This window comes from Ochlerotatus camptorhynchus, unplaced genomic scaffold (assembly GCF_037179485.1).
Source record: "Ochlerotatus camptorhynchus isolate MF236.1 unplaced genomic scaffold, CSIRO-AGI_Acam_v1.1 ptg000442l, whole genome shotgun sequence".
Classification (NCBI taxonomy): Eukaryota; Metazoa; Arthropoda; class Insecta; order Diptera; family Culicidae; genus Ochlerotatus; species Ochlerotatus camptorhynchus.
Genome location: NW_027040928.1, coordinates 240,856 through 254,800, shown reverse-complemented (window position 1 = coordinate 254,800; position 13,945 = coordinate 240,856). Strand labels below are relative to the sequence as shown.

At 37.5% G+C, this 13,945-nt stretch overlaps 1 protein-coding gene across 2 annotated transcripts in view; it reads right to left on the bottom strand.

Annotated features, from left to right (window-relative positions):
* LOC135711780 (neuronal acetylcholine receptor subunit alpha-7-like) overlaps positions 1 to 13,945 on the bottom strand; it is a 321,984-nt gene that overhangs the window by 120,418 nt on the left and 187,621 nt on the right. For both annotated transcript variants that reach the window (XM_065234748.1, XM_065234749.1), the window contains exon 5: positions 3,174 to 3,354. In XM_065234748.1, coding sequence (XP_065090820.1) covers positions 3,174 to 3,354 — 181 coding nt within the window. The remainder of the gene's footprint in view (positions 1 to 3,173; positions 3,355 to 13,945) is intronic.

Here is a 13,945-nt window from a genome sequence, read left to right as displayed (position 1 = left end):
ATGAAATCAAGTATTTAAACGCTACGATCAGAGATGTGGACTTTCTTGAGTGTACTCAAATTTGAGTTGTTCAGAAATTACCGTTTCGAACTGTCCTTTCCTATAGATCAGTGCACGGTCCCTAACCTCACTTTTTGCTCCCTATCATTTTGCTTCTGAGTAAAAAAGATAGCAACGAATGGGAGCCAAAACAAACCACCCAAAACTGTCAAAACTTACGGGTGAGAGAAGAGTGCGGCAAATCTTCGTGAACTGATCAATGGGGGAGGTGACTGTCAAATACGAACAATCGTTGCCTACCTCGTATAACTGGTTCCAAACGACAACAAAGCCGCAACGATGGTTTGTTTATGTTTGGAAACAAATTAACGTAGGAAAAATCGATGAGCGTAAACAGGTGAGGCGCAGTAAATTTGTCGTCTCTTTCGTTCCCCAGCTGATAAAATGGATGACTTAGTTTGACGTCACACTCCTTGAACCGTTTGAACAGCGGGAGAACGAAAGAGATAACAAACTCAATGAGCCTTACACATTTACATTAGAGTCGGTGTATACTGAGTCACGCCAAGAGTGAAGCCAAGTCTACTTACTGAACTGTCAAACCGGCTACCTATCGGGTAAAGTAAACAACAATTACGATGCTATGAAAGGTCCACGAAAGGTATTGAAATAAAATATAAAATATAATCGAAGAAATGATTAAACACGCACTGAGCAATAAATTGTCATGGGATACGTTTGGTAATGATCCCTTATGAGAATTTTTACTATTTTTGGTTAAGATATTTTGACTAAATCACTGATATAATGATTTACTACAGCCGCTATTTTTTTTTCTCGCTAGAAGTCATTTGAAGTTGATGTAGAGGTCCTCTGTTGCCAAGTGAAAAGAAAGGGAATCTTTCGAAACCCGTGACGCGAGTTCAACTGTTTTTCTCTTGGCGTGAATCATTATACACCGACTCTAATTCAAGAGCAAATTTTCATTATGTCGTAAGTAACATTCGCACCGATCCGAGAAAAATAAAGTTTTGTTTTGATGACCGAAAAGTTATTCCCATTTCGAATTAAACACATATAGTCTCAAAGTGATAGCAATGTTTAACATATTTAGCCGGGTTTTAATCATTCAAAGGCAAATCGCTAGCTCTCATGCTAAGAAATACTGGTTTTTGAGTCAAAAGTTATTATACGTCGTTTGGTGGCCCCTATTGTTACTTAAGTCAAAGTGTATTTACCAGGATATTCGGGAGAATTATCAATTACGTCTCCTTACGTACAGCCCATTCATCATTTTAAGACCACCGAAATCATCTTAGCAACAAACAGTTCGATTTATTCACTTTAATAATGAGAAAGCGAAACGACGAAAGAACACTTTTCACGGGTTTCTCAGTGCTGTTACTTAAGGCAAACGGCATCTCCATAGAAATCGGGTGACTTAAATAACATCGAAAACACATCGACAGGTAAATAAATTTAAAAATGGGATGTGATCCTATATTCGGACAGTATATAGTGTAATAGCAGGAGCATCGATTGACACTGATAGCTCGACTTTGTTTACCTTTGTTACATTCGACGTAATGAAAATTTGCTCCTGAATTGACAAATCATTGATGGATTTTCAGTTAGCCGATTTGACTGCACGTCCCACGCATAGATATTGCTAAAGTGTGATTGTGTCAGTGATTTGTTTTCATCTGGAAAAAATTTCGCTATGAAGTGTTTTTTCCCGATGAAAACATTAGGCGTATTCGTATACGTGACGTACACACTTAGATTTTTTTGCCGAGATGGGCACCACCGAGCAGCTCGGCATTTTATTTTGCTGGATCTCAGTGAAAAACTTGCCGAGATTCAGCTAACAAACGGGAATTTTGCCGAGATCTCAGCTAACAAACATATTTTTTGCTGAATTTCCAGCAAAATAAAATGCCGAGCTGCTCGGTGGTGCCCATCTCGGCAAAAAAATCTAAGTGTGTAGTGTGCATACGATAAACGTCAGCAAACTCAGTGGTGTGAAAGGATAAGAAACGATCCGCTATGTTTCACGAAATTTTAAAATTGCCAATAGGGTTTCCCTATAGGAGTGATCAGTTGCAGAGTCGTCGTCAACGCGAATGGTTTCACCAATACCAAAACAAAGTTATTCAATAAAGTTCGTAGGCCATAACTAGGAACACGTCTCAAAATTACGTCCCCAATGTTCGGCCTATAGTAATAAAGCGCGATGTAAAGTTACAATAAGAGTGAAAAGTGTGAAATTGATTTTTAGGGCTATCATGTTACATAAAGGTAAGTCATTTCAATTCATGAAATTATCAGGTTTTTTATGACCACTGCAGTGTAGATTTTCGTTAGTGCAATAATACGGCAAGATCATGGCGCTTTTAAATCTAAAAATATGAATATTTCGCAAAACTTTGTCTTTGGAAAAGAGCAATATACGTTCTCAATTGGTCTCAAAAATAGGCTATTCATTTACGGATTACAATTTCACAGCAGATGTGGTATTAGATTTTCATTACTATTGTGTATTATTGCTGAATCAAATGAGTTATTTGGTTGATAGGCCAAAGTGAGGAATTAGGCTGACATTACATCCCAGAACTCTATCTATTTAAGGTGAAAATGGTCCTCAAATTTCTTTCAAGACCGCTTTCCAGCTTACTCTTAACAGCACTACGGCTAAGTTAACCATCCTTCCACGCACAGCCATATCAAGCTCCGGAAAACTAAATTTCAAATCAGCCCCAAAATCCACTTGATCCTTTATCTACATGGGGAACAACAAAACAAACGAGTAAGCTCTCCTCTAAGAGATCAACCTAAAGCGCAGTCAGTCAGCAGCCACTTGCTTGCCTCTAAATCGTTAGCTCGATAATCTACTATAGAGCGCTTGAAACTTCCTAAGGAAGTTTCCAAAATGGACGCGAAAACCAATCATTCCTCTAAACTGACTAAAGAAATCACCTACCTAAACAAAGAAAAGGAACAATCAGGGTGAAATCAACAATAGAAGAAATGACGGAAAACATAAATCTTGAGAATAGTACGATGACTGGAAAACAAGAATTGGAAATAGATCGATGTCAATGACTTGAAAACAAAAGATTATCTCTCTTGTTTGTTTTTTTTTTGTTTTATGTGTTCATAGTTCTCAAATTTACCTGGAAACCATCATATGTCCAACTACCAAACTTCATTTCACATCTTTGATCATCAAATGGAAACCACGTTATATCTATTTTACATGTTGATTTGAAGATTCCTGGTGGCACATATAAACAAGAACCATTATTACGCACGACTACATTTGTTGGATATGTGCCATCAAAGCCTTCATCAGCACTAAAATATAAATATACGGTAATGATGAATTTTCCAACTGCTGTCCACTTTCATTTCAGTTTTGGGGCTATAACTAGTGAAGAGGTGTGTTTAAATCTGTCTAGATTAAAGTAAGATTAGTATTTTCTTGGTAGGTTAAATCTTTTCTTTTTTTTGTATGTAAAGGAACAGTCCTAGTTGGTGGTTATTATATCATTCTCATGGATACAAAACAGAAGGGTGTTTGTAGCTCGTTTTTTGGTTTTGAATTTTTCCATTTGTATTTGTATGTTTGTGTGTGTGTGTCTGTGCGGATGTATGAATTTGAATTGAGTGGTGATTTTTGATTCAACTACAAGTGAGAGGCACATTTTTAGTGAGGATTGATTGATTGATTGATTGTTCTTTTTACGATCGTCAAGATTTCCACGATAGTTCAATCGCAACGAAATTCGCTGTTCGCTCGCCCCTGCACTAGTGGGGATGTGCGAGGGGGTGGCGTCCAGTCAGCAGTGGGATAATTCGGCCGAAACGCGCACGGGCAGGTCAAGCGGAAATTACGGTGCCCTGGTGCACGGAAGCGAGATAGCGAGGAGTTGGTGGGACGAACTGGTTGTCACAGGGCAGACGACTGTGACATGTACCCAGACAACTGAAAGTCATGATGGTGAAATTTTGAGCATATGTCAAGCAATCGTTCTATTTTAAACTTATTCCAGTTGCCTGGGTGGAAAATAGTCGGACAGGATCGCCGGAATAGAAAAGCGGGATCACAGAGGGGAGTCCTTTTTTCCGTTATCTAAGGTGCGTTCAATGAATGTGTGTGTGAAAGAGTATTTTCGCATATGTGTGAGTAACAGTCTGTAGATCAAGCGTGCAGCACACGGTGAATTTCTAAAAAAACTTTCTGACCACGCAGTTTGCAAAAATTATCTCGCTGTCCACCTCGCCTTGTTCGAGGATTATCGTTTTTTTCCTCGGCTTTCATTTGTTGATGCTGTGAGCAACAAGCGAATTTCGTTACGGAGTGGGGGGTTTTGGCATAACTCCAATGTTTGACAGGCACACACAGGTTCAACTGGTGGTGCGTTTTTCGGCCGTGGAGTTTTCGCCGGAAGCGGTCGACGACGACGACGAGGACGACGAGGAGGACGGCAAAAAGAGTAGCGGAGGGTGCAATTATTGCATTATGCTCGCCACCGTCGTTTTCGTTGTCGTTGTCGTCGTCGTCGAAGTTGAGTTGGACCGGAGCAAATTGGGTGTCATTTGCGGTGTGGTGGTTTCGAAGTGGGGTAGCTGGTCCTGTCAGCAGAGTAGTGGAAATAATTCAATTTCTTTTTTGTCGTTAATTGAAGGGGTGGACGTGGCAACAATTGACGTGTGTTATTAAATTTTCCGAAATCACTTATTACGTGTCATTAAAATTGTAAAGATTAATTCAGTACGTCGTTTGATACGTGCAGAACATGGCAGCGTTGTGAGGAAAAAGTTCAACGGCTCTCCGATTTTTCAAGAGATATATGGAGAAAGAATATTTTTAGCATAAAAAATTCAATCCAATTTAGGAAGTATTGGAAAATGTAATAATTAATTAATTAAATCGTTTCTCGCTTTTATGGATAATTATTTGTAGATAATGCAATTAATCTGACACGAATTATTAAATAATAACTCCAGACACGCTAAGAAAACATAGCGATTCAATAAGAAACTAAGCGGATTCAAACTCCAGGGTCGCATGGATATTTCTGAATTTAGATCTCAAAATGACTTGGTTGAAAGAGATTTTCGGGATAAAAATGTAGAAAGGCTGCAACCTCGAGGAACAAGTGAAAAGAGCCTAAGTACCAAATCTCAACCATGACTTGAAACGTCCGTATTTATATTTTTTCAACACTTTCTTTAATGGGGGGGAGTATCGTGCTGGTAAGCAGGTATCAACGTAATCTCGTTCAGCAACTTATACTTTACTGTTACATATACAATCCATAGGCAGATACAAAGGGATGATGTTACGTTTTGCTGTTTTCATGGCCATTTTTCCAAGTATATACATTAGGGTGGGTTGCTGCTTCGACAAAGTTGTTTGGTATAGTATTTTCCAGCTAAGTCCGAGTTTTGGTGAAACTTGAGCAATATTTGGGTTTTGTAAATGGATCGTTCCGTTTCCCATACATTTTCCCATACACAATTTAAAAATCTCCCACAAATCGAGATTATAACCATATTCGATCACATTTTGCCCAGTTGTTGGGGACCTGAATAAGCATTTAAAGAGCAGTGGGGAACCCACCCTAATGTAAATTATTGATCTTTTAAATTTGTCGAACCTATTAACGGAATCCCTTTATGAAGAGCTTTGAGTGTGTTGGTTTATTGCCTTTAAAGTCCGTTATAATTGCTTGTCTTTTGACAGATACGCGTATTTCGTCTAATACTTGCAGACTTCATCAGTGTCAAAGCTCTTCGTAAATTATTGGAAAAATGGCCATGAAAACAGCCAAACGTAACAAAACATTGAAGTACTTTATTAGAAAATTAATAAGGCGTCCCCATGAATAGTACATGGTACAGTAGGGTATAAGTTGCTGAACAAAATAACGTTGAGATCAGCTGCTAATACCTGCTACCCTGCCTCTTAAAGATAACGTTAAAACATTATAAAAACGGACGTAAATCCTTGAAACGAATATATTGCGTGGGAAGTTTTATAAACTGCTCGGAAGTTCTATGATGATCTCGGAAGTACCATGCTCATCTTGGAAGTTATATGAGAGTTTTGGATATTCTATAAACTCCTCGGATGTTATATAAACTGGTCAAACATTCTATGATCATCTTGGAAGTTCTATGAGGATCCCTGAAGTTCTATGAACATCTCGAGAGTTCTGTGAACAGCTCGGAAGTCCTGTGAACTGCTCGTAAGTTCTATGAATATCTCGGGAGCTCTACAAACATGTCGAAAAATCTATGGGTTTTTCGAAAGTCCTGTGAACTGCTCGTAAGTTCTATGAACTAGTCGGAAGTTCTAAGAACTGTTCAAAAGCTATGAACTGCTGGAAAGTTCTATGAACTGCTCGGAAATTCTACGATAATCTTAAAAGTTCTATGAACATTTCGGAAGATCTGTAAACATTTCGGTAGTTATGTGAACTGTTCGTAAGCTCTTTGAATATCTTGGGAGTTCTACAAACATCTCTAAAAATCTAGGAATTTCTCAAAAGTCCTGAGAACAGCACGGAAGTTCTATGAACTGACTGGAAGTGCTAGGGACATTTTGTAAGTTCTATGGACACTTCGGAAGTTCTAAGAACTGTTCAGAAGCTCTATCTACTGCTCAGAAGTTAAAATAAATTCTCGGAAGTTCTATGAACTGCTGGAAATTTCAATGAACATCTCGGAAATTCTATGATCATCTAGAAAGTTCTATTGACATTTAGAAGGTTTTGTGATCATCTCGGAAGTCATGTGAACTGCTCGTAAGCTCTATGAATATCTCGGGAGTTCTACAAACATCTCGAAAAATCTATGATTTTCTCGAAAGTACTGAAAACATCACGGAAGTTCTAAAAAAGGGTTGGAAGTTCTAGGGACACTTAGGAAATTCTATGGTCACTTTGGAAACTCTAAGAAATGTTCAAAAGCTCTATGTACTGCTTGGAAGTTTAAATAAATTTTCGGAAGTTTTATGAACTGCTGGAAAGTTCTATGAACTGCTCGGAAATTCTATGATCATCTAGAAAGTTCTATGAACATGTCGGAAGATCTGTGAACAGCTCGGAAGCTCTATGAATATCTCCTGAGTTCTACAAACATCTCGAAAAATCTATGAATTTCTCGAACGTCCTGAGAATACAACAGAAGTTCTATGAACTGGTTGGAAATTCTAAGGACACTTCGGAAGTTCTATGATGACTCCGGAAGCTCTAAAAACTGTTCAGAAGCTCTATGTACTGCTCAGAATTTAAAAAAAATTCTCGGAAGTTCTACGAACCGCTGAAAAGTTCTATGAACATCTCAGAAATTCGATGATCATCCAAAAAGTTCTATGAACATCTCGGAAGATCTGTGAATAGCTTGGAAGTTCTGTGAACTGCTCGTAAGTTCTATGAATATTTCTGGAGTTCTTCAAAAATCTCGAAAAATCTATGAATTTTTCGAAAGTCCTGTGAACAGCACGGATGTTCTATCAACAAGTCGGAAGTTCTAGGGACACTTCGGAAGTTCTATGAACACTTCGGAAGCTCTAAGAACTGTTCAGAAGCTCTATGTACTGCTCGGAAGTTTAAACAAATTCTCAGAAGTTCTATGAACTGCTGGAAAGTTCTATGAACATCTCGGAAATTCTATGATCATCTAGAAAGTTCTATGAACATTCCGGAAAATCTGTAAACAGCTCGGAAGTTATGCGAATTGCTCGTAAGAACTATGAATATCTCGGGACTTCTACAAACATCTCGAAAAATCTAGGAATTTCTCGAAAGTCCTGAGAACAGCACGGAAGTTGTATGAACTGGTTGGAAGTTCTAGGAACACTTCGGACGATCAATAAACACTTCAGAAACTCTAAGAACTGATCAGAAGCTTTATGTACTGCTCAGAAGTTTAAATAAATTCTCGGAAGTTCTATGAACTGCTGGAAAGTTCTATGAACATCTCGGAAATTCTATGATCATCTAAAAAGTTCTATGAACATTTCGGAAGATCTGTAAACAGCTTGGAAGTTATGTGAACTGTTCGTAAGTTCTATGAACATCTCGGGAGTTCTACAAACAGCTCGAAAAATCTATGATATTCTTGAAAATCCTGAAAATAGTACGGAAGTTCTATGAACTAGTTGGAAGTTCTATGAACTAGTCCGAAGTTCTAGGGACACTTCGGAAGTTCTATGAACACTTCAGAAGCTCTAAGAACTGTTCAGAAGCTCTATGTATTACTCAGAAGTTTAAATAAATTCTCGGAAGTTCTATGAACTGCTGGAAAGTTCAATTAACTGCTCGGATATTCAATAATCATCTAGAAAGTTCTATAAATATTTCGGATGATCTGCAAATAGCTCGAAAGTTATGTATACTGCTCGGAAGCTCTATTAATATCTCGGGAGTTCTACAAACATCTCGAAAAATCTATGAATTTTTCGAAAGTCCTGTGAACAGCACGGATGTTCTATGAACTAGTCAGAGGTTCTAGGGACACGTCAGAAGTTTTATGAACACTTCGGAAGCTCTAAGAATTGTTCAGAAGCTCGGAAGTGTAAATAATTTCTCGGAAGTTTCATGATCTGCTGGAAAGTTCTATGAACATCTCGGAAATTCTATGATCATCTAGAAAGTTCCTTGAACATTTCGAAAGATCTGTAGCTCGGAACAGGTCAGAAGTTGTGTGAACTGCTCGTAAGTTCTATGATCATCTCAGGAGTTCAACAAACATCTCGAAAAATCTAAGGATTTCTCGAAAGTCCTGAGAACAGTACGGGAGTTCTATGAACTAGTCAGAAGTTCTATGAATTAGTTGGGAGCTCTAGGCACATTTTGGAAGTTCTAGTGAAACTTCGGAAGTTCTCAGAATTGTTCAGAACCTCTATGTACTGCTCAGAAGTTTAAATAAATTCTCGGAAGTTCTACGAACCGCTGGAAAGTTCTATGAACTTCTCGAAAATTCGATGATCATCCAGAAAGTTCTATGAACATCTCGGAAGATCTGTGAACAGCTTGGAAGTTCTGTGAACTGCTCGTAAATTCTATGAATATTTCGGGAGTTCTTCAAAAATCTCGAAAAATCTATGAATTTGTCGAAAGTCCTGTGAACAGCACGGATGTTCTATGAACTAGTCGGAAGTTCTAGGGACACTTTGGAAGTTCTATGAACACTTCGGAAGCTCTAAGAACTGTTCAGAAGCTCTATGTACTGCTCGGAAGTTTAAATAAATTCTCAGAAGTTCTATGAACTGCTGGAAAGTTCTATGAACATCTCGGAAATTCTATGATCATCTAGAAAGTTCTATGGACATTTAGGAGGTTCTGTGAACATCTCTGAAGTCCTGTGAACTGCTCGTAAGCTCTTTGAATATCTCGGGCATTCTACAAACATCGTGAAAAATCTATGATTTTCTCGAAAGTCCTGAAAACAGCACGGAAGTTCTAAGAAAGGGTTGGAAGTTCTAGGGACACTTAGAAAATTCTATGATCACTTTGGAAACTCTAAGAACTGATCAAAAGCTCTATGTACTGCTCGGAAGTTTAAATAAATTCTTAGAAGTTCTATGAAATGCTGGAAAGTTCTATGAACATCTCGGAAATTCTATGATCATCTAGAAAGTTCTATGAACATTTCGGAAGATCTGTAAACAGCTCGGAAGTTATGTGAACTGTTCGTAAGCTCTATGAATATCTCGGGAGTTCTGCAAACATTTCGAAAAATCTACGAATTTCTTGACAGTCCTGTGAAGAGCACGGAAGTTCTAGGGACACTTCGAAAGTTCTATGAACACTTCGGAAGCTGTAAGAACTGTTCAGAAGCTCTATGTACTGCTCAGAAGTTTAAATAAATTCCCGGAAGTTCTATGAACTCCTGGAAAGTTTTATAAACTGCACGGAAATTCTATGATCATCTAGAAAGTTCTATGAACATTTCGGAAGATCTGTAAGAAGCTCGGAAGTTATGTGAACTGTTCATAAGCTCTATGAATATCTTGGGAGTTCTAATTGCTGAGAACAGCATGGAAGTTCTAGGGACACTTCGGAAGTTCTATGAACACTTCGGAAGCTCTAAGAACTGTTCAGAAGCTCTATCTACTACTCAGAAGTTTTTAAAAATTCTCGAAAGTTCTATGAACTGCTGGAAAGTTATATGAACATCTCGGAAATTCTATGATCATCAAGAAAGTTCTATGGACATTTAGAAGGTTCTGTGAACATCTCGGAAGTCCTGTGAACTGCTCGTAAGTTCTATGAATATTTTGGGAGTTCCACAAACATCTCAAAAAATCTATGAATTTTTCTAAAGTCCTGAGAACAGCACGGAAGTTTTATGAACTGGTTGGAAATTCTAGGGACACTTCGGAAGTTCTATGATGACTTCGGAAGCTCTAAAAACTGTTCAGAAGCTCTATGTACTGCTCAGAAGTTTAAATAAATTCTCGGAAGTTCTATGAACCGCTGGAAAGTTCTATGAACATCTCGGAAATTCGATGATCATCTAGAAAGTTCTATGAACATGTCGGAAGATCTGTAGCTCGGAACAGGTCGGAAGTTGTGTGAACTGCTCGTAAGTTCTATGATCATCTCGGGAGTTCTACAAACATCTCGAAAAATCTAAGAATTTCTATGGAAGCTTCGGAAGTTCTCAGAATTGTTCAGAAGCTATATGTACTGCTCGAAAGTTTAAATAAATTCTCGAAAGTTCTATGAACACCTCGGATATTCTATGATCATCTAGAAAGTTCTATGAACATTTCGGAAGATCTGTAAACAGCTCGGAAGTTATGTGAACTGTTCGTAAGCTCTATGAATATCTTGGGAGTTCTACAAACATCTCGAAAAATATATGAATTTCTCGAAAGTCCTGAGAACAGCACGGAAGTTCTATGAACTAGTCGGAAGTTCTAGGAACACTTCGTAAAAATTTAGGAACTGTTCAGAAGCTCTATGTACTGCTCAGAAGTTTAAATAAATTCTTGGAAGTTCTATGAACCGTTGGAAAATTCTATGAACATCTCGGAAATTCGATGATCATCCAGAAAGTTCTATGAACATCTCGGAAGATCTGTGAACAGCTTGGAAGTTCTGTGAACTGATCGTAAGTTCTATGAATATTTCGGGAGTTCTACAAACATCTCGAAAAATCTATGAATTTCGCGAAAGTCTTGAGAACAGCACGGAAGTTCTATGAACAGGTTGGAAGTTCTAGGGACACTTCGGAAGTTCTATGTACATCGCGACAGTTCAAATAACTGTTTGGAAGATATATGAACCGCTCGGAAGTTCAATGAGAGATGTGCCTTTAATATAGACAATAATAATAATACAAGTTAGTCAAGTATTATTCGGAAGGTCTTCAACTGGAACTAGAAGATACAATGGTGATCAAGAATAGGTTGATCCGATATTATTCTGAAGATCTCCAACTGTCCAATTATTGTAATCATGTCTCCTGAGTACTCTTTCAACATATCAGATTGAACAGGACTTATTCCAAAGCCTTCAGTTGATCAAAGATCTTCATAAAATCCTTTGGATATTTTTCCAAGACTTCAGGTTGTTCAGATATTCTTACAAGACATCAGGTTGACCAGGAATTATCCCAAAGGTCTCCAGTTCAACTGACCGACAATTCAAGTAACGTCTCTCATTTACATTTGTAAGAAACAGGTTTACCCGGGATTGACCAGGAATTATTCCAAATACCCTCAGTTTATCAAAGATCTCCATAAAGTCCTTTGGTTATTTTTCAAGTCTTAAGGTTGATTAAGTATTGTGGTGAAGATCTTTAACTGGCCAACAATTCAAATCATGTTTTCAGATATTCTCTCAAGATATCATGTCGACCAGAAATTATTCCAAAGGCTTTCAGTTGCTCAAAGATCGCCATAAAGTCAACCGGATATTTTTTTCAAGATTTGGGGTTGGGCAGATACTGTTTTGAAGATCTTCAACTGACCAACAATTCAAGTCCCGTTTCTCAGATATTTTTTAAAGATATCAAGTTGACCAGAAATGATTCCAAAGACCTTCAGTTGACAATTATCTCCATAAAGTCTTTTGGATATTTTTGAAGACTTGAGGTTGATCAGGCATTGTTGTGAAGATCTTCAGCTGCCCAACAATTGAAGTCATGTTTCTCAAATATTCTCTCAACATATCAGATTGACCCGGAACTATTCCAAAGGCCTTCAGTTGATTTAAGATCTCCACAAAATCCATTTGATTTTTTTTCAAAACCTGGGGTTGGGCAGATCTTGTTCTGAAAATCTTCAACTGACCAACAATTCAAGACACGTCTCTCAAATATTTTTTACTGAATACAGGTTGCTCCAGAGTTGACTAGGAACTATTCCAAAGACCTTCAGTTGATCAAAGATCTCCATAAAGTCTTTCGGAAATTTTTCAGTACTTGAGGTTTATCAGGTATTGTTATGACGATATTCAACTGGCCAACAATTCAAGTCATGTTTCTCAAATATTCTCTCAACATATCAGATTGACCCGGAACTATTCCAAAGGCCTACAGTTGATTTAAGATCTCCACAAAATCCATTTGATATTTTTTCAAGACTTGGGGTTGGGCAAATATTGTTCTGAAGATCTTCAACTGACAAACAATTCAAGTCACGTCTCAGATATCTTTTAAAGATATAAACTTGACCAGGAATGATTTCAAAGATCTCCTGTTGAAAATGATTTCCATAAAGTCTTTCGGATATTTTTCAAAACTTGAGGCTGATCAGGTACTGTTGAGAAGATTTTTAACTGGCCAGCTATTATTCCAAAGGCCGTCAGTTGATTTAAGATATCCATGAAGTCCTTTGGATATTTTTTAGGACTTGAGATTGATCAGGTATTGTTGTGAAGATCTTCAGATGGCCAACAATTCAAGTCATGTTTCTCAAATATTCTCTCAAGATATCAGATTGACTACGAATTATTCCAGAGGCCTTCAGTTGATTTATGATCTCCATAAAGTCCATTTGATATTTTTTCAAGACTTGGGATTGGACAGATATTGTTCTGAAGATCTTCAACTGACCAACAATTAACGTCTCTCAAATATTTTTTAAAGAATTCAGATTGCTCCAGAGTTGACCAGGAACTATTCCAAAGACCTTCAGTTGGTCAAAGATCTCCATAAAATCTTTTGGAAATTTTTCAAGACTTGAGTTTTATCAGATATTGTTATAAAGATCTTCAACTGGCCAATAATTCAAGTCATATTTCACAAATATTCTCTCAAGATCTCAGGTCGACCAAGTCCTTTGGATAGTTTTTTAAGACTTGGGGTTAGGCAGATGTTGTTCTAAAGATCACAAACTCTTCAACAGTTCAAGTCACGTCTCTCAGATATGTTTTAAAGACCTTCAATTGATCAAAGATCTGCATAAAGGCCTTTGGATATTTTTTCAAGACTTCAGGTTGGTCACATTCTGTTCTAAAGATCTTCAACGGTTCAAAAAGTCACGCCTCTCAGATTAGAACGAAATCACACATTATCATGTGATAGTTATATGATAATTTTCTTTTTGTTCGAATGTTATTCTACTGTTTGTTTGATGTGATAGAGACGGCAGTAGAGCATGAGTGTACGAATACACACATACTGTCACTCTCGACAGCGAAGCAAAGTGTAGTAAAAAAAAACCTCAACCGTTTCAACCTCTGCTCAGAACTCACTTGGAATTAGTTCCCTAGAAATTCGAATCAAATTCCATGAGCCTTGAAATATTTTCTTAGTTGGTTATTTTTTGTTTTTAATTCTGTGATCTTGGTAAATGTTCCATGCCCAACATCATGAATATTTATCTTCGCTTCAGATTCTTGATAATGTTTTATTATTTATAAGAACTGACTTTTAAAAAAAGCATAGTTTTAGTTTAAAATTGGTGAAGAATATATATTTT